At 34.5% G+C, this 19338-nt stretch overlaps 1 protein-coding gene across 1 annotated transcript in view; it reads right to left on the bottom strand.

Moving 5' to 3' along the window:
- Nucleotides 1-3912: 3912 nt before the first annotated feature.
- LOC149771130 (adaptin ear-binding coat-associated protein 2-like) overlaps nt 3913-19338 on the bottom strand; it is a 59940-nt gene continuing 44514 nt past the window's right edge. Inside the window, exons 6-7 of the mRNA XM_089948842.1 lie at nt 15102-15523; nt 3913-11934 (exon numbers count right to left, since the gene is read on the bottom strand). Of these exons, the coding sequence (XP_089804968.1) occupies nt 11889-11934; nt 15102-15523 (468 nt within the window). The 3' untranslated portion in view covers nt 3913-11888. The remainder of the gene's footprint in view (nt 11935-15101; nt 15524-19338) is intronic.

Here is a 19338-nt window from a genome sequence, read left to right as displayed (position 1 = left end):
GGAGAAAACTCCGATTCTTCTACTTTCGTTTTCAACATGGCTAGAAATTAAGTACTATGAAGATGAGATACAGTGATAGTGGCAACCACTTTGCACAATCAAGTGGTGGTTAAAGCCAGGCATGGTAGCCTCGATTTTGAATGAACCAATCATATTCTAGAACTCTATATCCTTATATACATGTGATACATTTATTCTCAGAAAGGATCCAGGTGAACATTCTAAACAGCAAATTGCAAGGAATTTTTTAAATTTAGTTTTGTTTCATTTTAAAGAAAAATAATTTTTAACACGGGACAAAAATGGGACACTTGAGAGCTATAAGCTGGATACCATGGTGAAAATATTGTCTCTTAGATCAGCATCATTTTCATTTCAGACCAACAGAGACTTTCTATTCAGGAGAAGTGGTGATGACAAGATTATCAAGACTATCAAGAACCTCATCTTCATGTGACTTTCTATTCAGGAGGAGTGGTGATAACAAGATTATCAAGACTATCAAGAACCTCATCTTCATATGACTTTCTATTCAGGAGGAGTGGTGAAGACAACATTATCAAGACTATCAAAAACCTCATCTTGATATGACTTTCTATTCAGGAGTAGTGGTGAAGACAAGATTATCAATACTATCAAGAACCTCATCTTGATATGACTTTCTATTCAGGAGGAGTGGTGATAACAAGATTATCAAGACTATCAAGAGCCTCATCTTGATATGACTTTCTATTCAGGAGGAGTGGTGATAACAAGATTATCAAGACTATCAAGAACCTCATCTTGATATGACTTTCTATTCACGAGAAGTGGTGATAAGAAGATTATCAAGACTATCAAGAACCTCATCTTGATATGACTTTCTATTCAGGAGAAGTGGTAAAGACAAGATTATCAAGACTATCAAAAACTTCATCTTGATATGACTTTCTATGCAGGAGGAGTGGTGATGACAAGATTATCAAGACTATCAAGAACCTCATCTTCATATGACTTTCTATTCAGGAGGAGTGGTGATAAGATGATTATCAAGACTATCAAGAACCTCATCTTCATATGACTTTCTATTCAGGAGGAGTGGTGATAACAAGATTATCAAGACAATCAAGAACCTCATCTTCATATGACTTTCTATTCAGGAGAAGTGGTGATAACAAGATTATCAAGACTATCAAGAACCTCATTTTGGTATGACTTTCTATTCATCAGGAGCGGTGAAGACAAGATTATCAAGACTCAAAAACCTCATCTTGATATGACTTTCTATTCCAGAGGAGTGGTGATAACAAGATTATCAAGACTATCAAGAACCTCATCTTGATATGACTTTCTATTCAGGAGGAGTGGTGATGACAAGATTATCAAGACTATCAAGAACCTCATCTTGATATGATTTCTATTCAGGACGAGTGGTGATAACAAGATTATCAAGACTATCAAGAGCCTCATTTTGATATGACTTTCTATTCCAGAGGAGTGGTGATAACAAGATTATCAAGACTATCAAGAACCTCATCTTGATATGACTTTCTATTCAGGAGGAGTGGTAAAGACAAGATTATCAAGACTATCAAAAACTTCATCTTGATAAGACTTTCTATTCAGGAGGAGTGGTGATGACAAGATTATCAAGACTATCAAGAGCCTCATCTTGATATGACTTTCTATTCAGGAGGAGTGGTGATAAGATGATTATCAAGACTATCAAGAACCTCATCTTCATATGACTTTCTATTCAGGAGGAGTGGTGATAACAAGATTATCAAGACTATCAAGTCTCATCTTGATATGACTTTCTATTCAGGAGGAATGGTGATAACAAGATTATCAAGACAATCAAGAACCTCATCTTGATATGACTTTCTATTCACAAGAACTGGTGATAACAAGATTATCAAGACAATCAAGAACCTCATCTTCATATGACTTTCTATTCAGGAGAAGTGGTGATAACAAGATTATCAAGACTATCAAAAACCTCATCTTGATATGACTTTCTATTCCAGAGGAATGGTTATAACAAGATTATCAAGACTATCAAGAACCTCATCTTGATATGACTTTCTATTCAGGAGCAGTGAAGACTAGATTATCAATACTATCAAGAACCTCATCTTGATATGACTTTCTATTCACGAGAAGTGGTGATAACAAGATTATCAAGACTATCAAGAACCTCATCTTGATATGACTTTCTATTCAGGAGGAGTGGTGATGACAAGATTATCAAGACTATCAAGAACCTCATCTTGATATGACTTTCTATTCAGGAGGAGTGGTGATGACAAGATTATCAAGACTATCAAGAACCTCATCTTGATATGATTTCTATTCAGGACGAGTGGTGATAACAAGATTATCAAGACTATCAAGAGCCTCGTCTTGATATGACTTTCTATTCCAGAGGAGTGGTGATAACAAGATTATCAAAACTATCAAGAACCTCATCTTGATATGATTTCTATTCAGGATGAGTGGTGATAACAAGATTATCAAGACTATCAAGAGCCTCATCTTGATATGACTTTCTATTCCAGAGGAGTGGTGATAACAAGATTATCAAGACTATCAAGAACCTCATCTTGATATGACTTTCTATTCAGGAGGAGTGGTAAAGACAAGATTATCAAGACTATCAAAAACTTCATCTTGATATGGCTTTCTATGCAGGAGGAGTGGTGATGACAAGATTATCAAGACTATCAAGAACCTCATCTTGATATGACTTTATATGCAGGTGGAGTGGTGATGACAAGATTATCAAGACTATCAAGAACCTCATCTTGATATGACTTTCTATTCCAGAGGAGTGGTGATAACAAGATTATCAAGACTATCAAGAACCTCATGTTCATATGACTTTCTATTCAGAAGGAGTGGTGATAACAAGATCATCAAGACAATCAAGAACCTCATCTTCATATGACTTTCTATTCAGGAGTAGTGGTAAAGACAAGATTATCAAGACTATCAAAAACCTCATCTTGATATGACTTTCTATGCAGGAGGAGTGGTGATGACAAGATTATCAAGACTATCAAGAACCTCATGTTGATATGACTTTCTATTCAGGAGGAGTGGTGATAACAAGATTATTAAGACAATCAAGAACCTCATCTTCATATGACTTTCTATTCAGGAGAAGTGGTGATAACAAGATTATCAAGACTATCAACAGCCTCATCTTGATATGACTTTCTATTCAGGAGGAGTGGTGATAACAAGATTATCAATACTATCAAGAACCTCATCTTGATATGACTTTCTATTCAGGAGGAGTGGTGATAACAAGATTATCAAGACTATCAAGAGCCTCATCTTGATATGACTTTCTATTCAGGAGTAGTGGTGATGACAAGATTATCAAGACTATCAAGAACCTCATCTTGATATGACTTTCTATTCCAGAGGAGTGGTGATAACAAGATTATCAAGACTATCAAGAGCCTCATCTTGATATGACTTTCTATTCACGAGAAGTGGTGATAAGAAGATTATCAAGGCTATCAAGAACCTCATCTTGATATGACTTTCTATTCAGGAGGAGTGGTGATAACAAGACTATCAAGAAGGCCAGTGGCCATATCGGAAGTCAGATCGGCACCATTTCCATGTATGACCAAATAGACATCACAACAAACCAATATCCTTCAGGAGTAGCAATAATAAGATTTTCAAGATCGCTGCTGTGGTGGCCATATTGAATGTTCAAGTGGCACTATTTTCATTTAGGACCTAACAGACCTTCTGATGAATATGCGCATGTAAAGTTGAATGGCAATCTCTCAAATAGTTTAGGATGAGCAGCAATAACAAACATCTGCAAATCAATGGACAGATAATGGGGAATGGACAAAACGCCATCCCATCAGGGCTTCTAGTCTATGGCACGGAATGCTAATAAAGCATATACATTTCTGATATCTCAACATTTATTATGTATTTACATGACATATATGATGTAACATACAATCAAAATGCTATACTGCACATTATAATGACAATAAATCAGCATATCCAGAGATGTGAAGATATACACATCCTCACTAGGATAACATTATATTACAAGATTAATTACAGTATATAATTAAAGTGCATAGCCTATTTACAAATCTACAAATATATAACACAATGAAATATCACTTTCTGTTAGCCATATTAACTCTCAGACTGGTTCCCTGCCCACTTCTGTTACTATTAATTAGTAAAGTAAACTCAGACTAGTTCCCTATCCATTGTATAATGCAAGCCCAACTGTGAATAGCATAGTTCCAAATCTACCAATGCATAAAGAGCTGGCAGATCTGGGTCTACATTCTCCATTTTACTGTATGATATCAAATGAAATGTATGAATCCTGATCTGTTGATGTTATTGTGAGTTTAATGCCATCTTTTGGCACAAACTAGGTGATACATGGCAGTCAGTTGAACTAATGGAGGAAGAACCTGGGAAAACCAAGGGAAGACCCAACGACCCACATGAGCTTCTGGCAAGATTTCTCACATACACTGGCTGAGCCCAGACATACCATAGGTGAGATGGCAGTGATTGATACAGGTGTGCTTTAGACTACTCAGCCATCCAGTGCTGTAGATCCTATTCTACTTGCTGGCTCATTATACAATGGGAGATCTGGGTCTATTATGATCATTGCTGGATGGGCATTATGCACAGCTAAACTGGGTATATACACACAGCTACATATGTGTTTATTCCATGTCAGCAGACAGAAAGAGTTTGATACAGCATAAGGATACGCTGTGGATAACAGGCTGAGACATATTTACACACCATATCAAATTAATTCTCTCCTTCACCTTGGAAAAAAACACTAATGTGGTTTTATATTTATTACATAACACCTCTTTTATGCTCCCAAATATTTTTTAACTGTATAATATGAATGGAATTCTAAACTAGCCCCCCCCCCATGAAAAACAACTATGGATTGGCCTGAAAATCTAATGAGGTCATCTACATATGAATGAAAATAATCCTACCAAATTTCAACTGTCTACCTCAATTTGATCTTGCTTGCATGTGTATTCAATCCCAAAAGTTATAACAAGCATAGAATACTGAAAACTGCAGTTCTGGCCTGATCATCTGTATATAGCTCAACTACTGATGACCATAATAAAGGGCATAAAATGTCCCTGCCCTAAATTTAGTAGTTCTTGTTCTATTATGCTAAATTGGACTTAAAATTGACATATGAATGTATGAAGAGAATGTAGTAGAACAATATGTCCCCTTCAAGTATCACAATTAAAGCATTAAATAAATTTTCTGAAATAGGACTCAGATTCCTGTAATATTGCTTTAGTTCCCTTAATTCCAAAGTTGATAAAAGAATCTATGCATTTGGGCTGGGATGGGGTAATGGCGCTGTTAATACATTATTAGCTATATCATGCTGAAGAAATGAAGTGAAGACACCCAAAGACACTCCAAGGAAGCACCATCAACTGAGCTATCCTGACTCCTAAGAAGAACCCTTATTTAATAAAAATGTACCATTTTCAAGAAAATTATAAATTACTTAACAACAAAGAATACTTTAATTAAAACTTCATATGGAATGAATAATACAGTAAAACCTGTCTTGAGAGACCACTGCTATGAGAGACCACCTGTCTTGAGACCAGGTTCTCCATGTACAGATTTAAAGATTATATAGTGTTATAACCTGTTATGAGAGACCACCTGTCATGAGAGACCATTATGTTTTGGCAGAAGAGGTGGTCTTTCAAGACAGGTTCCACTGTAGAAAAGGTTTTACATACTCAGTCTAAGCTGATGATATAAACCCACTTACCAAGTTTGATGGAAACTGAATTAGCAATATGGTCTCTAGATCTAGAGAGGTAACAATTTCAGCCAATCAAATGCAAGGTATCTCATTAACATGCTCGGAGCTTATTATGCAAACTGTCTATGACGATGATAAGATAAGTTTAAGGTGGAGCAAAATCCAACTGGAGTTCAGTCTTCAGGATGCTAACATGATCAGCCAATCAGATGCAAGTTTACCTCATTAATATGCAGAGATCTTGCTCATAATCAGTCATCCACAATCTTGGAAATATAAAGACTATTTAAGAAGTCTGAATAAAATGTTATCAGAAGCATGGTTTCCGAAGTGGTTAACAAACTCAGTCAATCCCATGCTAGCTCACCTCATTATCATTCATGGATTTCATTCATTCATGGATCTCACTCATTATTGAAATTCTTCAAGATCTTGATAATATAAGCAAACATTCCAATTCTGATCAAAATTGGATGACAAATATCTTCTGAAGAGTGGTAACAAGTTCAGCCAATCAGATTCAAGACTGCATCATTAATAGGCGTGGACCTCAGGAAGTATTGAATTCATGAAAGCTTTTGATACAAGCCAACCAGATTCAAGATTGCATCAATACTATGCGTGGATCTCAGGAAGTACTGAATTCATGAAAGCCCTCGATGATAAAAGCCAATCAGATTCAAGATTGCATCAATAATATGCGTGGACCTCAGAAAGTACTGAATTCCTGAAAGTGTTTGATACAAGCCAATCAGATTCAAGATTGCATCAATACTATGCGTGGATCTCAGGAAGTACTGAATTCATGAAAGCTTTTGATACAAGCCAATCAGATTCAAGATTGCATCAATAATATGCATGGTCCTCAGGAAGTACTGAATTCCTGAAAGCATTTGATACAAGCCAACCAGATTTAAGACTGCATCAATACTATGCGTGGATCTCAGGAAGTACTGAATTCATGAAAGCCCTCGATGATAAAAGCCAATCAGATTCAAGATTGCATCAATAATATGCGTGGACCTCAGAAAGTACTGAATTCCTGAAAGCGTTTGATACAAGCCAATCAGATTCAAGATTGCATCAATACTATGCGTGGATCTCAGGAAGTACTGAATTCATGAAAGCTCTTAATGATACAAGCCAATCAGATTCAAGATTGCATCAATAATATGCATGGACCTCAGGAAGTACTGAATTCATGAAAGCCCTCCATGATACAAGCCAATCAGATTCAAGATTGCATCATTAATATGCATGGACCTCAGAAAGTACTAACTCAAAGCTCTTGATGATATAAAGCCTAAATCAAAATCAGAACAGAATTATGGCTTCCGGATTGGTGACAAGCTTAGCCAATACACATCCAAGTATGTGTGGATCTTGCCCATTATTGAGCTTATCTGAGATTGTAATGCTAAAGGCATATTTTCCAAGTCTGATCAAAACTGGATCAGAAATCTAATCTCCCATGTAATAACAAGTTCAGCCTAACAGATGCAAAATTACCTCAATAATATGGATAATTTCACTAATTATTAAACCCATCCAACATCTTAATGATATGAGCCCCTATTTCAAGTTTAATCAAAACTAAATCACAAATACGGTTTCCAGAAATGTGACAAGCTCAACCAATCAGATGCAAGATCACCACGTGTGAATCTTGCTCAGCATCAAACTGGTCCAACATCTTGATGATATAAGCATATGTTCCAAGTCTGATCAAAATCAGATTATAAATATGGCCTCTCATGTTGAAACAAGTTTGGTAAGTCAGATGCTGGATCATGTCATTAGTACATGTGGATCTCATTCATTACTGATGTCATTCAAGACTTTGATGATATAAATCCATATTACAAGTCTGATTAAAGTTGGATGAAAAATATATTCTCCAGAGTTATAAGCTATAAACTGTTTGCAAATAATGTCAAATCAAACAAGAACCTTTCTGATGTTATGAACCAATTACTAATTTTCTGAATCACATGATGTGACTTTAACCAATCACAATGCTCGTTACAAAGGCTTGACAATTTATTTTTATTTTTTAAACTTATAACTGGAATGATATAAACTTTCAAACTGAATATGCAAACATAAATACCAATAAAGTACTACTTGGTACTGATGTTTACATGAGAAAAAAGATGTCTTTATTCCCATTACAACTAAATTCCATTCACACATGACATGCATCTGTAATGGAATGTAGAATGGTTCACATATTACTTATTAAATAAAAACTGCCAAGGATATATACATTTATAAAGAACTGCACAAAATCAATTAAAAATTAACGTCAATATTCACCCCTTAGTTCATGTTGTTGCATGTTTATAGAATACAGTAGTGTTTCACTTAACCGAAAAACACATTGCTCAATCTACTTAACAATATATCTAGATATTTCTTTGAAATCAACATTTTTTGTTTTGAAAAATTTCTAAGTAATCAGAATGAGACCCATAACTATACTGTGAATATTTTGTGAAAACTGGTTCAAAACTGGTGAGGTTATAAAGTTTTGAAAATGTACACATTATAAATAAAATCCTAACTTGGCTGGGCATGTTCTTGTCTGATTACCCAATTTGTAAGGGAGGGCTCACACATAGCACATGACTGAATCTGTCAGCAATTGGCTCAAATCTGTGGCATAGGGTCTGTTCTTGGATGAACTGCAAAAATTACTAATTTTTAAAATATAATGCAAAAAAAAATAAAAATCAAATGAATGCATACAATCTTGAGTATAGTATTTACAAGACCTGTCATTACTTGCTATTAAATCTCCATTTAGTTCCAGAATAGACCTGGGCAATAAATGATTGACAGACGCCACCTGCAGCTGTGGGTCAACCAAGCGAACCTTGATTATCCATACTTTATCATGCATCGTCCAAAGGGCAGACCCAGATTTGTGATCATATTATATGCCAGCTAACCAGACTCTTCACAGTTTGTCCAACCTATTGATTTCAATTCTAAATATATGATGAGATAAAATGTCACCGTATTGGATGGCATATTTGAGTACATGCTATTTACATTTGGGTATTCCTACAAACCAACAAACATCTGCCAAACATTTACAAATATTTTCGCATTTACAGAAACTATTTTTAGGTCCCCTGAAGAAACAGCAGCATCAAGCTTTTCATTTACTTGAAATAAAACAGAATACAACAGTTTATTCCAACTTAATGAACAGAATTTAATCTAGCAAACATTCAATACTTCCTTTCAAGATGGTTTTCAGACTTTCTGAGAAACGTGCATAAATCTAGAAAACTTTATTCCCTTCTATTTAAGTCATCCACGTTATGGAGACAAACGCATATTTGGATTACTCAGCTCAACTGGTGGCAAAAGATATCTGTCAACTGTGATAGTAAAATTATAAAATATTTCATTTTTAAAACAACAGAAAAAAAACAAAAAAACAACCTTGCTGGGAGATTACAACCTATTTCCAATTTAAACAATATCTCCTTGATATCATAAACAGTCACTCTGACCTCTTTGTCTAAAACTGATGCTAGCAAAACTCTTACCAAGTGCTATCACAAGAAAAAATGAAAACCTACTGGAGCTGACTAAAGTACAGGAAATTATGCAATATTGCAAATCCAAAAACACCTAAACATGTATTTTTTTTAATGAACTCATCTTACTTCATACTTCCAAGGAATAAAGCATATATTCACATTAAAACCATAAAGTGCGTGATTATGGTTGATAATTTTCCTTTATTTTGTTTTAATTTCAAGTAAAATTGTTTACATTTTTACTTAAACTAACAAATATAATTTTTGAAATTACAAAAGATCTGATCACAGCACTGTGGCAGTACATTTGCTTTCATTCCTATGTTTCCAGGTTTGATTTTCTGTTTAGTAACGTGTAACGTAATAAATTATTAATCAAAGTTGTGGTGTTCTGATAGGTTCTCTTATTTTCTCCACCTAAAGGTCACATAAACCTAAAAAAAAAAGTCATCAACAATTGTAGTACAGAATTCCCTCTGAATAGTATCCCAGTATTAAGGTGACCTCACCTTTATCCCAGTACAGTTGTAAGGCTCCACAGAATAGAATTTATGTCTAATGTGACTTCATGGTAAAGTTCTATGGCTCCACTGGATAGTATCCCAGTAAAATGTGACCTTACCTATATTCCAGTACAGTTGTATGGCTCCTTTGGATAGTAACCAAGTAAAAGGTGATCTCACCTATATTCCAGTACAGTTGTACAGTTCCTCTGAGTATTATTTTAGTATAAGGTGACCTCATCTAGATTATGGTAATTTTAAGGCCTCTCTCTACAATATCCCAAAATATGATAATCTCACCTTTATCATGGTTAAGCTTGATGTCTCATATGAATAGTATCCCAACATAAAGTGACCTCAGCTGTATCACAGTACAGTTTTATTTCTCATATGAATAGTATCCCAACATAAAGTGACCTCAGCTGTATTACAGTACAGTTTTATGTCTCATATGAATAGTATCCCAGCATAAAGTGACCTCAGCTGTATCACAGTACAGTTTTATGTCTCATATGAATAGCATCCCAGCATAAAGTGACCTCAGCTGTATCACAGTACAGTTTTATTTCTCATATGAATAGTATGCCAGCATAAAGTGACCTCAGCTGTATCACAGTGCAGTTTTATGCCTCAATTGCATCATGAAGAGGTACCAATGTGTCCACCATACACTGACCAAAACAATCAAATACTGTAATAGACCATGTGTGAGGTATCCTCACCTATATCATGTCATGGAACAGTTGCACGACTCACTTTAATCGAGTCAAAAAGTGGGACTGATGTATCCACCATGCACTGACCAAAACAAACAAATACTATTATAATGAATATCATCATCTCTATCATGATACAGTTTTATGACTTCTCTGAACAGGATCATAAAGAGGGACTACTGTTTCTAATAGAGTGGAAGCCCTCCAAAACAGAAAACTGTATAGACCAACATCACAACCATTTCGTTTTGGTGGGAGGGGTTGCAGGTGGAGGAGGGGTGGCAATTAGTAATAGAATGGTCTTTTCTGGGAGAACCAAACAGGCAACCTGTCAGTAAAGTACATGTTGTTGCAGAGGCCAAATTAAATATAATTTCATTATATATGCCCATAAGAAGAATTTAATAAGTAATTTGCAAGTAATAAAATGTTACTTATTTCAAAAAAATAAATTACCAGTCTTAACTGGTAATTACTGGATGCAACTGATAATTACTAGAATATTACTTAAATATTACTAACGTAATGAATTTTATCCACTTCTAGGAAAAAGGTCATTAAGCAATATACCAATATTAAGATTTGATATTTTTTTAAAAGAACTCCTGAGTCTCACTGGAAATAAATGATAATTAATTGATAATAATTATTACCATATAATTATGTGTTTTTCACAAATTGCATATGAAAAAAACAAATATACGATTCTATTATTGCATGAAATTGTATCGTATCTACTCACATACTGTGTCCTGATGCATACTGTACAGATCCTGATCTGTTATCACAAAAAGCACCAGTAGACAAGGATCTAAACTGTTTGTTCTACTGATTAGGCCTGACAAATTCCATATACCCAGATGTGTTAGTGCATTATGCAATAGCAGATCTGGGTCTGTACAGTTTGTAGCTGGATCCTAATTACAGGTGAGCATATATGGTACATCAATTTAGTTCATTTAACTAAAACAGAAAGTGCAATAGTGTGTGATAATATCAAACGCTTCAAACATTATATATATATATATCTTTTCTGATGTCATGACTTTGTACATTTACCATACTTGACATAATATGATATTTTAAAAGTGAAATATCAAAGTTATGCAATGATCTGAAAAGACAAATTATCAATCTAATAATGTGATAAACAAATTCATTTAGACATTCTACAGTCCAATCAATGAGTTTACTATTTACTTGTATGCAGAAAAGGAATAATTTATCAAGAACTAGATCAAGAATGAAGCAGCTTAATGACATTATCTTCTTCCTGTTCCATGTCACCTGTAAGCTTGACCTAAAACTGAACCCAATCAGTACTGGCCCCTTGGGATGCGAAATTGCTGAAAAGAGAAAAATAGTTTTTAAGCCAAGCTGGCAAACAAATATTTTAATTCTTGGTATATGTTTATAAACTGTAATGTTCTATAACAAATAATGATTGTTAAAAACTATAAAAATAGATTTCACAAATATTTAATTTTCCCTCAACTTCTGGTTGAAATGTTGTTTTTTTTTAGCCAAACAAGACAAGATATTCAACATATTCTGGTTTACTGCAAACAAAATAATTAAAGAATATACCCTATTAGGCTTCAATTGATAACATACTAAAAAATATTAAGGATGTTCAATGGGAAAGTCCATCAGAATACAATAAATAAAAATATTTAAATGTCATTAAATTTTAGCAACCAATCATAAGGGCATTATCAACAAACTAAAATAAAGTGTGAATGCTTTATTCAAACACAAGGGTATTCTTATGTTACTTGTTTAGGCTCTAATAAACAGTAACAAAAAAAGAGTGAAAAAAACAAGCTTTGACAAATTTAACAAATAATTTATTTCCCCGGAAAAACACTTTGAATAAAAATTAACATACAACTCCAAACTGCCACAACAGACACTTTTCAGTGTAAAGAAAAGAGCCCAACTGAGAAATATCTCTATAGATAAAGGTATAAAACCTGACTACTGTGCAATTTTGGAAAACCCAGAATTGCAAAATAGAGGCTGTTTACATATAAAAGTCACATACTCCTAGTATGACCTTGATAAAAACCAATAATTTTACCCCAAGAATAAAATTAAAATAAATAGTTGTTTACTTGTCTCAGTGATTTCTGAATCAAGGTTGGGAACTAAGAAATAGAAACAGTTTTTCTATTATTAGGTATTTATAAAAAGATTCAGGTCAAACTGAATTTTCTGGAAAATATAAAATTCCTAGTAAACAAAATTACATTACATTCACATGTAATAAAATTAAAAATACAAAAATTTAAAACTTACGAACAGACGATTAAATTAACTCAAATATAAATTAACTCAAATGTACATAACAGTATTATCAACAATCTGAACAAAGTGTGATTGCTTTATTCCAACTGATGGATATTATCAAACTAAATTGTGAATTCTTTATTCAAACACATGGGTATTATTAATGCTTAAAAAAGTGAAACTGCTTATGGTAAGAAATATGTTCACACAAAGAATGGACAAAAACATCAATCACGCTATTTCCTCACATGATGAGGTCCAAGATCAACTCATCTGGCTGACATTGGCCTATCAAATAAATTCAACAGCGGCTGGCCAAGACATCGGGGTCTATAGAATGACCTATCAAATAAATTCAACAGCGGCTGGCCAAGACATCGGGGTCTATAGAATGACCTATCAAATAAATTCAACAGCGGCTGGCCAAGACATCGGGTCTATAGAATGACCTATCAAATAAATTCAACAGCGGCTGGCCAAGACATCGGGGTCTATAGAATGACCTATCAAATAAATTCAACAGCAGCTGGCCAAGACATCGGGTCTATAGAATGACCTATCAAATAAATTCAACAGCAGCTGGCCAAGACATCGGGGTCTATAGAATGACCTATCAAATAAATTCAACAGTGGCTGGCCAAGACTTCGGGGTCTATAGAATCCTGTTTAAATTTCTTCCAATGATGTTGGCTGCATATGTTATCAAAACAATTGTTTCAAGGTATCTGTAGTTTTTACATCTTCATCCTATTTAATGGCAGTATCATTTGCACAATGCTCCAAATCCATTATGCAGAACATTTTCTATGAAAACTGGTCAAATTCTTTTTAGCAGTTCCTTTTAGATAAAGTTGTTTAAATATTTTTTTTCATTTTTAATAATGGCAGCCAGATTTGTGGGGTTTTTGGATAATAGAATTTATATTTTTAATAAAAGAAGCCATATAAATATATATATATGTGTGTGTGTGTGTGTGTGTGTGTGTGTGTGTGGAGATGATTATAGAGCTTCAAGGAGATTGGTCACAGAGAGTTTCAAGGGACATAAGTTGAGTTACCTTTTGTAAATACTTACGCTATTCTTAGTAGTATTAGAATTTAATATTAGCATTAGTATCATTATAAATGATGAATTATACATAATCCTATGAAAGAAAAGTGCATTTTTATTTGGGCATTATATATGACTCATTTGTCAGGTGAAACATTGTTGAATGGCAGACATGGAATTACAAGGTATGTGTCTTCTTTTTTTTCAACTTGACTTAAAAGTTCAATGTGAAAAAGTATTAAAGCTAGTCCTATTTATTAATCTTTTTTTTAAAGTTACTTTAGTATGCATAGTGAATGAACGCATTTATCATAAGCACATAATATGCATGCACAACACTTCACCAATTTCAAATGATTGGTCTATAAAAGGTCAAATTGCCTTGCCACTTTTGTCAAGCTAAATCTATACCTGCCATATTATTACAACTGAAAATAATAAATATATATAGCAACTTATAAATACTTTAAGGTTAATTCTTTCAAATAAATTTGATATGAAATAATTTTTGTAACCTGAAGAGGCTATTTTTGTAACCTGAATGTATTAATTGTAACCTGAACATCCTGATTTGTAACCTGAACAGCCCAATTTGTTGTTGTTGTTGTTGTATTGGGGTTTAATACCATTTTTCAGCACAAGATAGGCTATACATGGCAGCCAGTATTAATGGTGGAGGAAGAACTGGGGAAAACCCTGGAAAGAACCACCGACCCACAAGAAGCTACTGGCAAGCTTTCTCACATACCCACATTAGCCAAGCCCGAGACTCGAACTCACACAGACAGAGGTGAGATGGCAGTAATCCATAATGGTGAGTGCTTTAGACCACCCAGCCACTCGGGGCCCTGCCCAATTTGTCACCTAAACAGTCTGTTTTGTAACCTGAATAGACTGATTTATAACCTGAACACTGATTTGTAACCTGAAGAGCCTGATTTGTAACCTGAACAGATTGATTTATAAACTGAACAGACTGATTTGTAACCTGACCAGATTGATTTGTAACCTGACCAGTCTGTTTTGTAACCTGAACAGTCTGTTTCTTTAAGTCAAAAGTACTTCTCATCACTATTTTGCTATCTGCTATCTGCATCATGAAGCAGTGGTCTCAGTTACCAGTATAGATGTTATTAATGTCTGTCTGTCAGACTTTCCACATACAATAATTACCTTGCACTACTGCTGTTATTAGCACTAGCAAAATCGCCCCATGGATCTGAAGACTGAGAAGCTCCTTTTGACTGTGACTGAGCATTATTAAACCCACCAAAATCCTCATCGAATCCCACTAAATTCTCCACCTGGCTTGTAGACTGACTCGTAGACTGACTCATAGACTGGCCATTAGAACTCTGACTGCTAGATGAAAAGTCAAAATCAAACAGATCTACATTACAAGCAGAGTTCGTGTGAGACACATAATGCTGTGGAGTAGTGTTTGTTTGCTGTGGGGTTGACATGCCACCTGTGGGTGGGTTAATCTTGAATCCCCCTGGGGGTGGGGGTAAGAGACCAAACCCACTTCCACCTCTTCCTTGTCCCTGTGTCCGATGTCTAGGCTTATGTGTTCCTGATTCATCACCCTTCTTTGTCTGGAACAAAAGACAGGACAAAAGATTTAAGAAAAGAATGGTAGATACAATTTATATAAAGAACTTACATGAGGAGCACAAATCTGATTTAATTTTTTTACTTAAAATTATTATTTATGAAAGTATGAATAATATTCATTGACTTTTACTGAATTTACTGAATTATGACCAGAGCATGTAAAAAAAAAATCCATTAAAATACAGGATCATTTATGCCTTTCTTTCTCTCAGCATTATGGGTAACTATTTCCCACCTACGCATGATTCACCTTTATTATATACTGCTGTGATATGCCATCCTATTGATCAAATGTACTTTATAATAATAAAAATTGCTTTTATATACTGAACACATTTAATAACTTATCACTTATTTTACAAGCCATTTAATTTCTATTTGGACAAACCAGATATCATAAGAAGTCTTGTGATGAAAACCTAATGTCAATATGACTTTCTGTTCAGGTGATCGAGCAATAACAATAGTTTCAAGATGACTATCATGGCAGCCATATTGGCTATCTTATCAGCACCATTATCATTTTTAACAAAGTAAACATCACAACAAGTCTTTTAGGGAAACCCAATGCTGATATGACCATCCGTTCAGGAAGAATTATGATAACAAGATTTTCAAGATGGCTGCTGTAGGGATGTGAGTGTATTTGTGAGTTGTATTTTTAACCTAGCTCTAAAAAATTTCAGTCATGTCACTACAATGTCTGCAGTGTGGCAGTTTATAGTGATGGCTAGCACTGGGGCATCATGCTGCAGACATGTAGCATGATGTCCCACCCAGTCACATTACCCTGACACCAGACTGATCAGTCATAACACTAACCTCTTAATGCTGAGTGCCAAGCAAGGCAACTGTTAGTACCATTTGTATAAGTCTTTGGTATGACTCGGCCGGGTTTCCAACCCGTGACTTCCTGCATCTGAGGTGGACACGCTAACCACAAGGCCACTGGAGTGGTCCATTTTCATTTAGGACCAACTGGACCTTCAGATTAATGTGTGTGTTTAAAGTTTCATGGCAATCGTCCAAGTAGTTTAGGAGGAGTAACAAATAACAAAACCTGTGCTAACTGACAGATGGATTGATGATGGACAATTAACAATCCCAAAAGTACGTAACATTTCAAAGCTATTTTAAAACAATTCCTACATGAGAATACATACAGGTGTTGTTATAGCACAGTGGCTATGTAGTTGAACTATAACTGTCACTGATATTGCAGGTGTTGTTATACCACAGTGGCTATGTAGTTGAACTATAACTGTCACTGATGTTGCAGGTGTTGTTATACCACAGTGGCTATGTAGTTGAACTATAACTGTCACTGATGTTGCTGGTGTTGTTATACCACAGTGGCTATGTAGTTGAACTATAACTGTCACTGATATTGCAGGTGTTGTTATACCACAGTGGCTATGTAGTTGAACTATAACTGTCACTGATATTGCAGGTGTTGTTATACCACAGTGGCTATGTAGTTGAACTATAACTGTCACTGATATTGCAGGTGTTGTTATACCACAGTGGCTATGTAGTTGAACTATAACTGTCACTGATGTTGCAGGTGAGTTTAAAACTTTACAACTGTATGTTTAAGGGATTAATTCAAAATTGAACATGAATTATATTGAGATTTATTCCTAAAATTCTGAAAACATTAAATCGCTTATTTTACAGGAAGTTGAGGAAATGTTTTTACCTATTTATAATTAAAATAATGTAATCTATGTACTCCTATCAGTTAGAAATAATTAAAATGTATGCTTTCTTCCTTTCTAATTTGATAAATACACGGTGTAATAATCAAGACAGATGCATAAACCTTAAACTGTTACTGGGACAAGGAAAGTGAAAGGTAAAGTTTGGTTTTCAACTGCATTCCTAAATTAATCCTATTTGTAGAGGAATCGTTCATTCATTAATATTGAAAAAAAATTGGGGCAATTCTACATCTTTACATTTTTTTAAAAAAAATGCTACCTATAGTTTGCACCATACAGCCATTAACTGTGCTCATATGCCATCATACACTAATAAATACATGTGTGTACATACTGAACAAAAGCAACAAAACTGAAAAACATCTACAAACCACAGAATTTCTTACAGAACAGACAATTTCCTCATGATGCTTTGAGATGGGGCAAGAGAAAACCAGACTTTGGGACAGTAACAGGCCAGCATGTCTATCAGAGCTGTTTCCAATGGAATGAAATTATCCAAAAGTATAGTTTTCCTTCCTTCATCTAAGTACGACACAATGATTTTGTCTCTTATGATAGAAACTGCATTATTTCCAGAGTCTTTTGTAAATTTAGCTGTCTTTCTTCACTACAAATAAATAAAGGGTTCCTTACAGCCAATTATTTGTGCTGCTCAGGAGTAACCTTCCTTTTGCACTACAACACTTAAGTAATTTCAGAAATAAGTTTAATGGTTTCTAAACAAGTTTCACTTTGTACGTCATTTCTAACTTTTTGGACTTAGTTTGTTCAGTAATAATTTAATATTGCAAATGTAATGAAATAAGGAATACATAGCCAGATAGTTTACTGTTCTTGAGTATACCATGCCATGACATTAATTCATTTCAACATAACAAGATCTATAATCCAATAGGTAAATCATACATTTATACCAGATATTGTTACTGTATATACTTCCTTATAAGTTTAGTCAAACTGCAACAACAAAGATCCTGTTCTGCCATAGCATAATGCAGCTGCAGACCAGTATAAAATTTTTATTCTACTGATCACTGCTAAAAAAACTGCACAGACCCTGATCTGCTGGTGCATTATGTGAAGGCGGATGTGGGTCTGTGCAGTTTGCAGTTTGACTTGACTTATAAGTGTGTATATACGGCATGTCAGACTAACAAGACTGTATAGTACACCTGAGAAAACAAGAACTCCGATGAATGCATTCTCTCACCTAGTTTTCCAGGGATTACTCCCAATACCATGTCAAGTTATTAAAGCAAGAAAAGGCAGGTTACTGTAACATACATTTAACAAGTCTGCACATTAATAAAAACAAGAAAAACAAGCAAGAGCTTTCATGATGGGGATTGCCCCAGCAAACCCATCAGTAAAATCTGGTTAAATATGGAAAGGATATTTGTTTGCAATGCAGTAATAACATATATTTCATTTAGTGGAAGAAATACTCTGTTTCATGAGATGCAAAGTCATGAATGAAACTACAATGAGTTCTTCACCCATGAGATGGAATATATTTATTAATCACTTGGAACAAGCAAACTTTCTTTGTATTTTATATTCAAACATATTGACAAGATGTATAGCAGACTGAAGTAACATATTTCTTGCAGTATCTTAAGCAAACATGTTCTACTGTGTTTTGAAAATATCAGTAGTAACATAAATCTCTTTTCAAATTGAAGGCAAAAAACACATGAACAAAAAAATGAAGAAAACAAAAATAAACATTTTGCATGATTTGAACCTGGTATTTTTGCACACAGGTGGACAAACTTACCATAAGTAAAACAATATTTCTCATATTTCACTCCAATGAATTATCAAAATTATTTATGTTGGAAAAACTCAAACTAATTTTGAGGAACTATCATACAATAAAATAATTATAATATTATCAGTGGAGCACAAAAAGAAGCAAGACAACCAAACAAGCAGCACTCCTCATTCACTTAGGACTATATATGTGTGTGTGTGTGTGTGTGTGTGTGTGTGTGTGTGTGTGTATGTGTATGTGTGTGTGAAATAGAGCTAAATGGAAACACGTCATTTTTCACTGGAGAAGGAAAAGTAGG

This window comes from Sinohyriopsis cumingii, unplaced genomic scaffold (genome assembly GCF_028554795.1).
Source record: "Sinohyriopsis cumingii isolate HCF-2022 unplaced genomic scaffold, ASM2855479v2 utg002115l, whole genome shotgun sequence".
In the NCBI taxonomy this organism is placed as follows: domain Eukaryota; kingdom Metazoa; phylum Mollusca; class Bivalvia; order Unionida; family Unionidae; genus Sinohyriopsis; species Sinohyriopsis cumingii.
The sequence above is the reverse complement of the archived record's forward strand: the minus strand, read 5'-3'. Positions and strand labels throughout refer to the sequence as shown.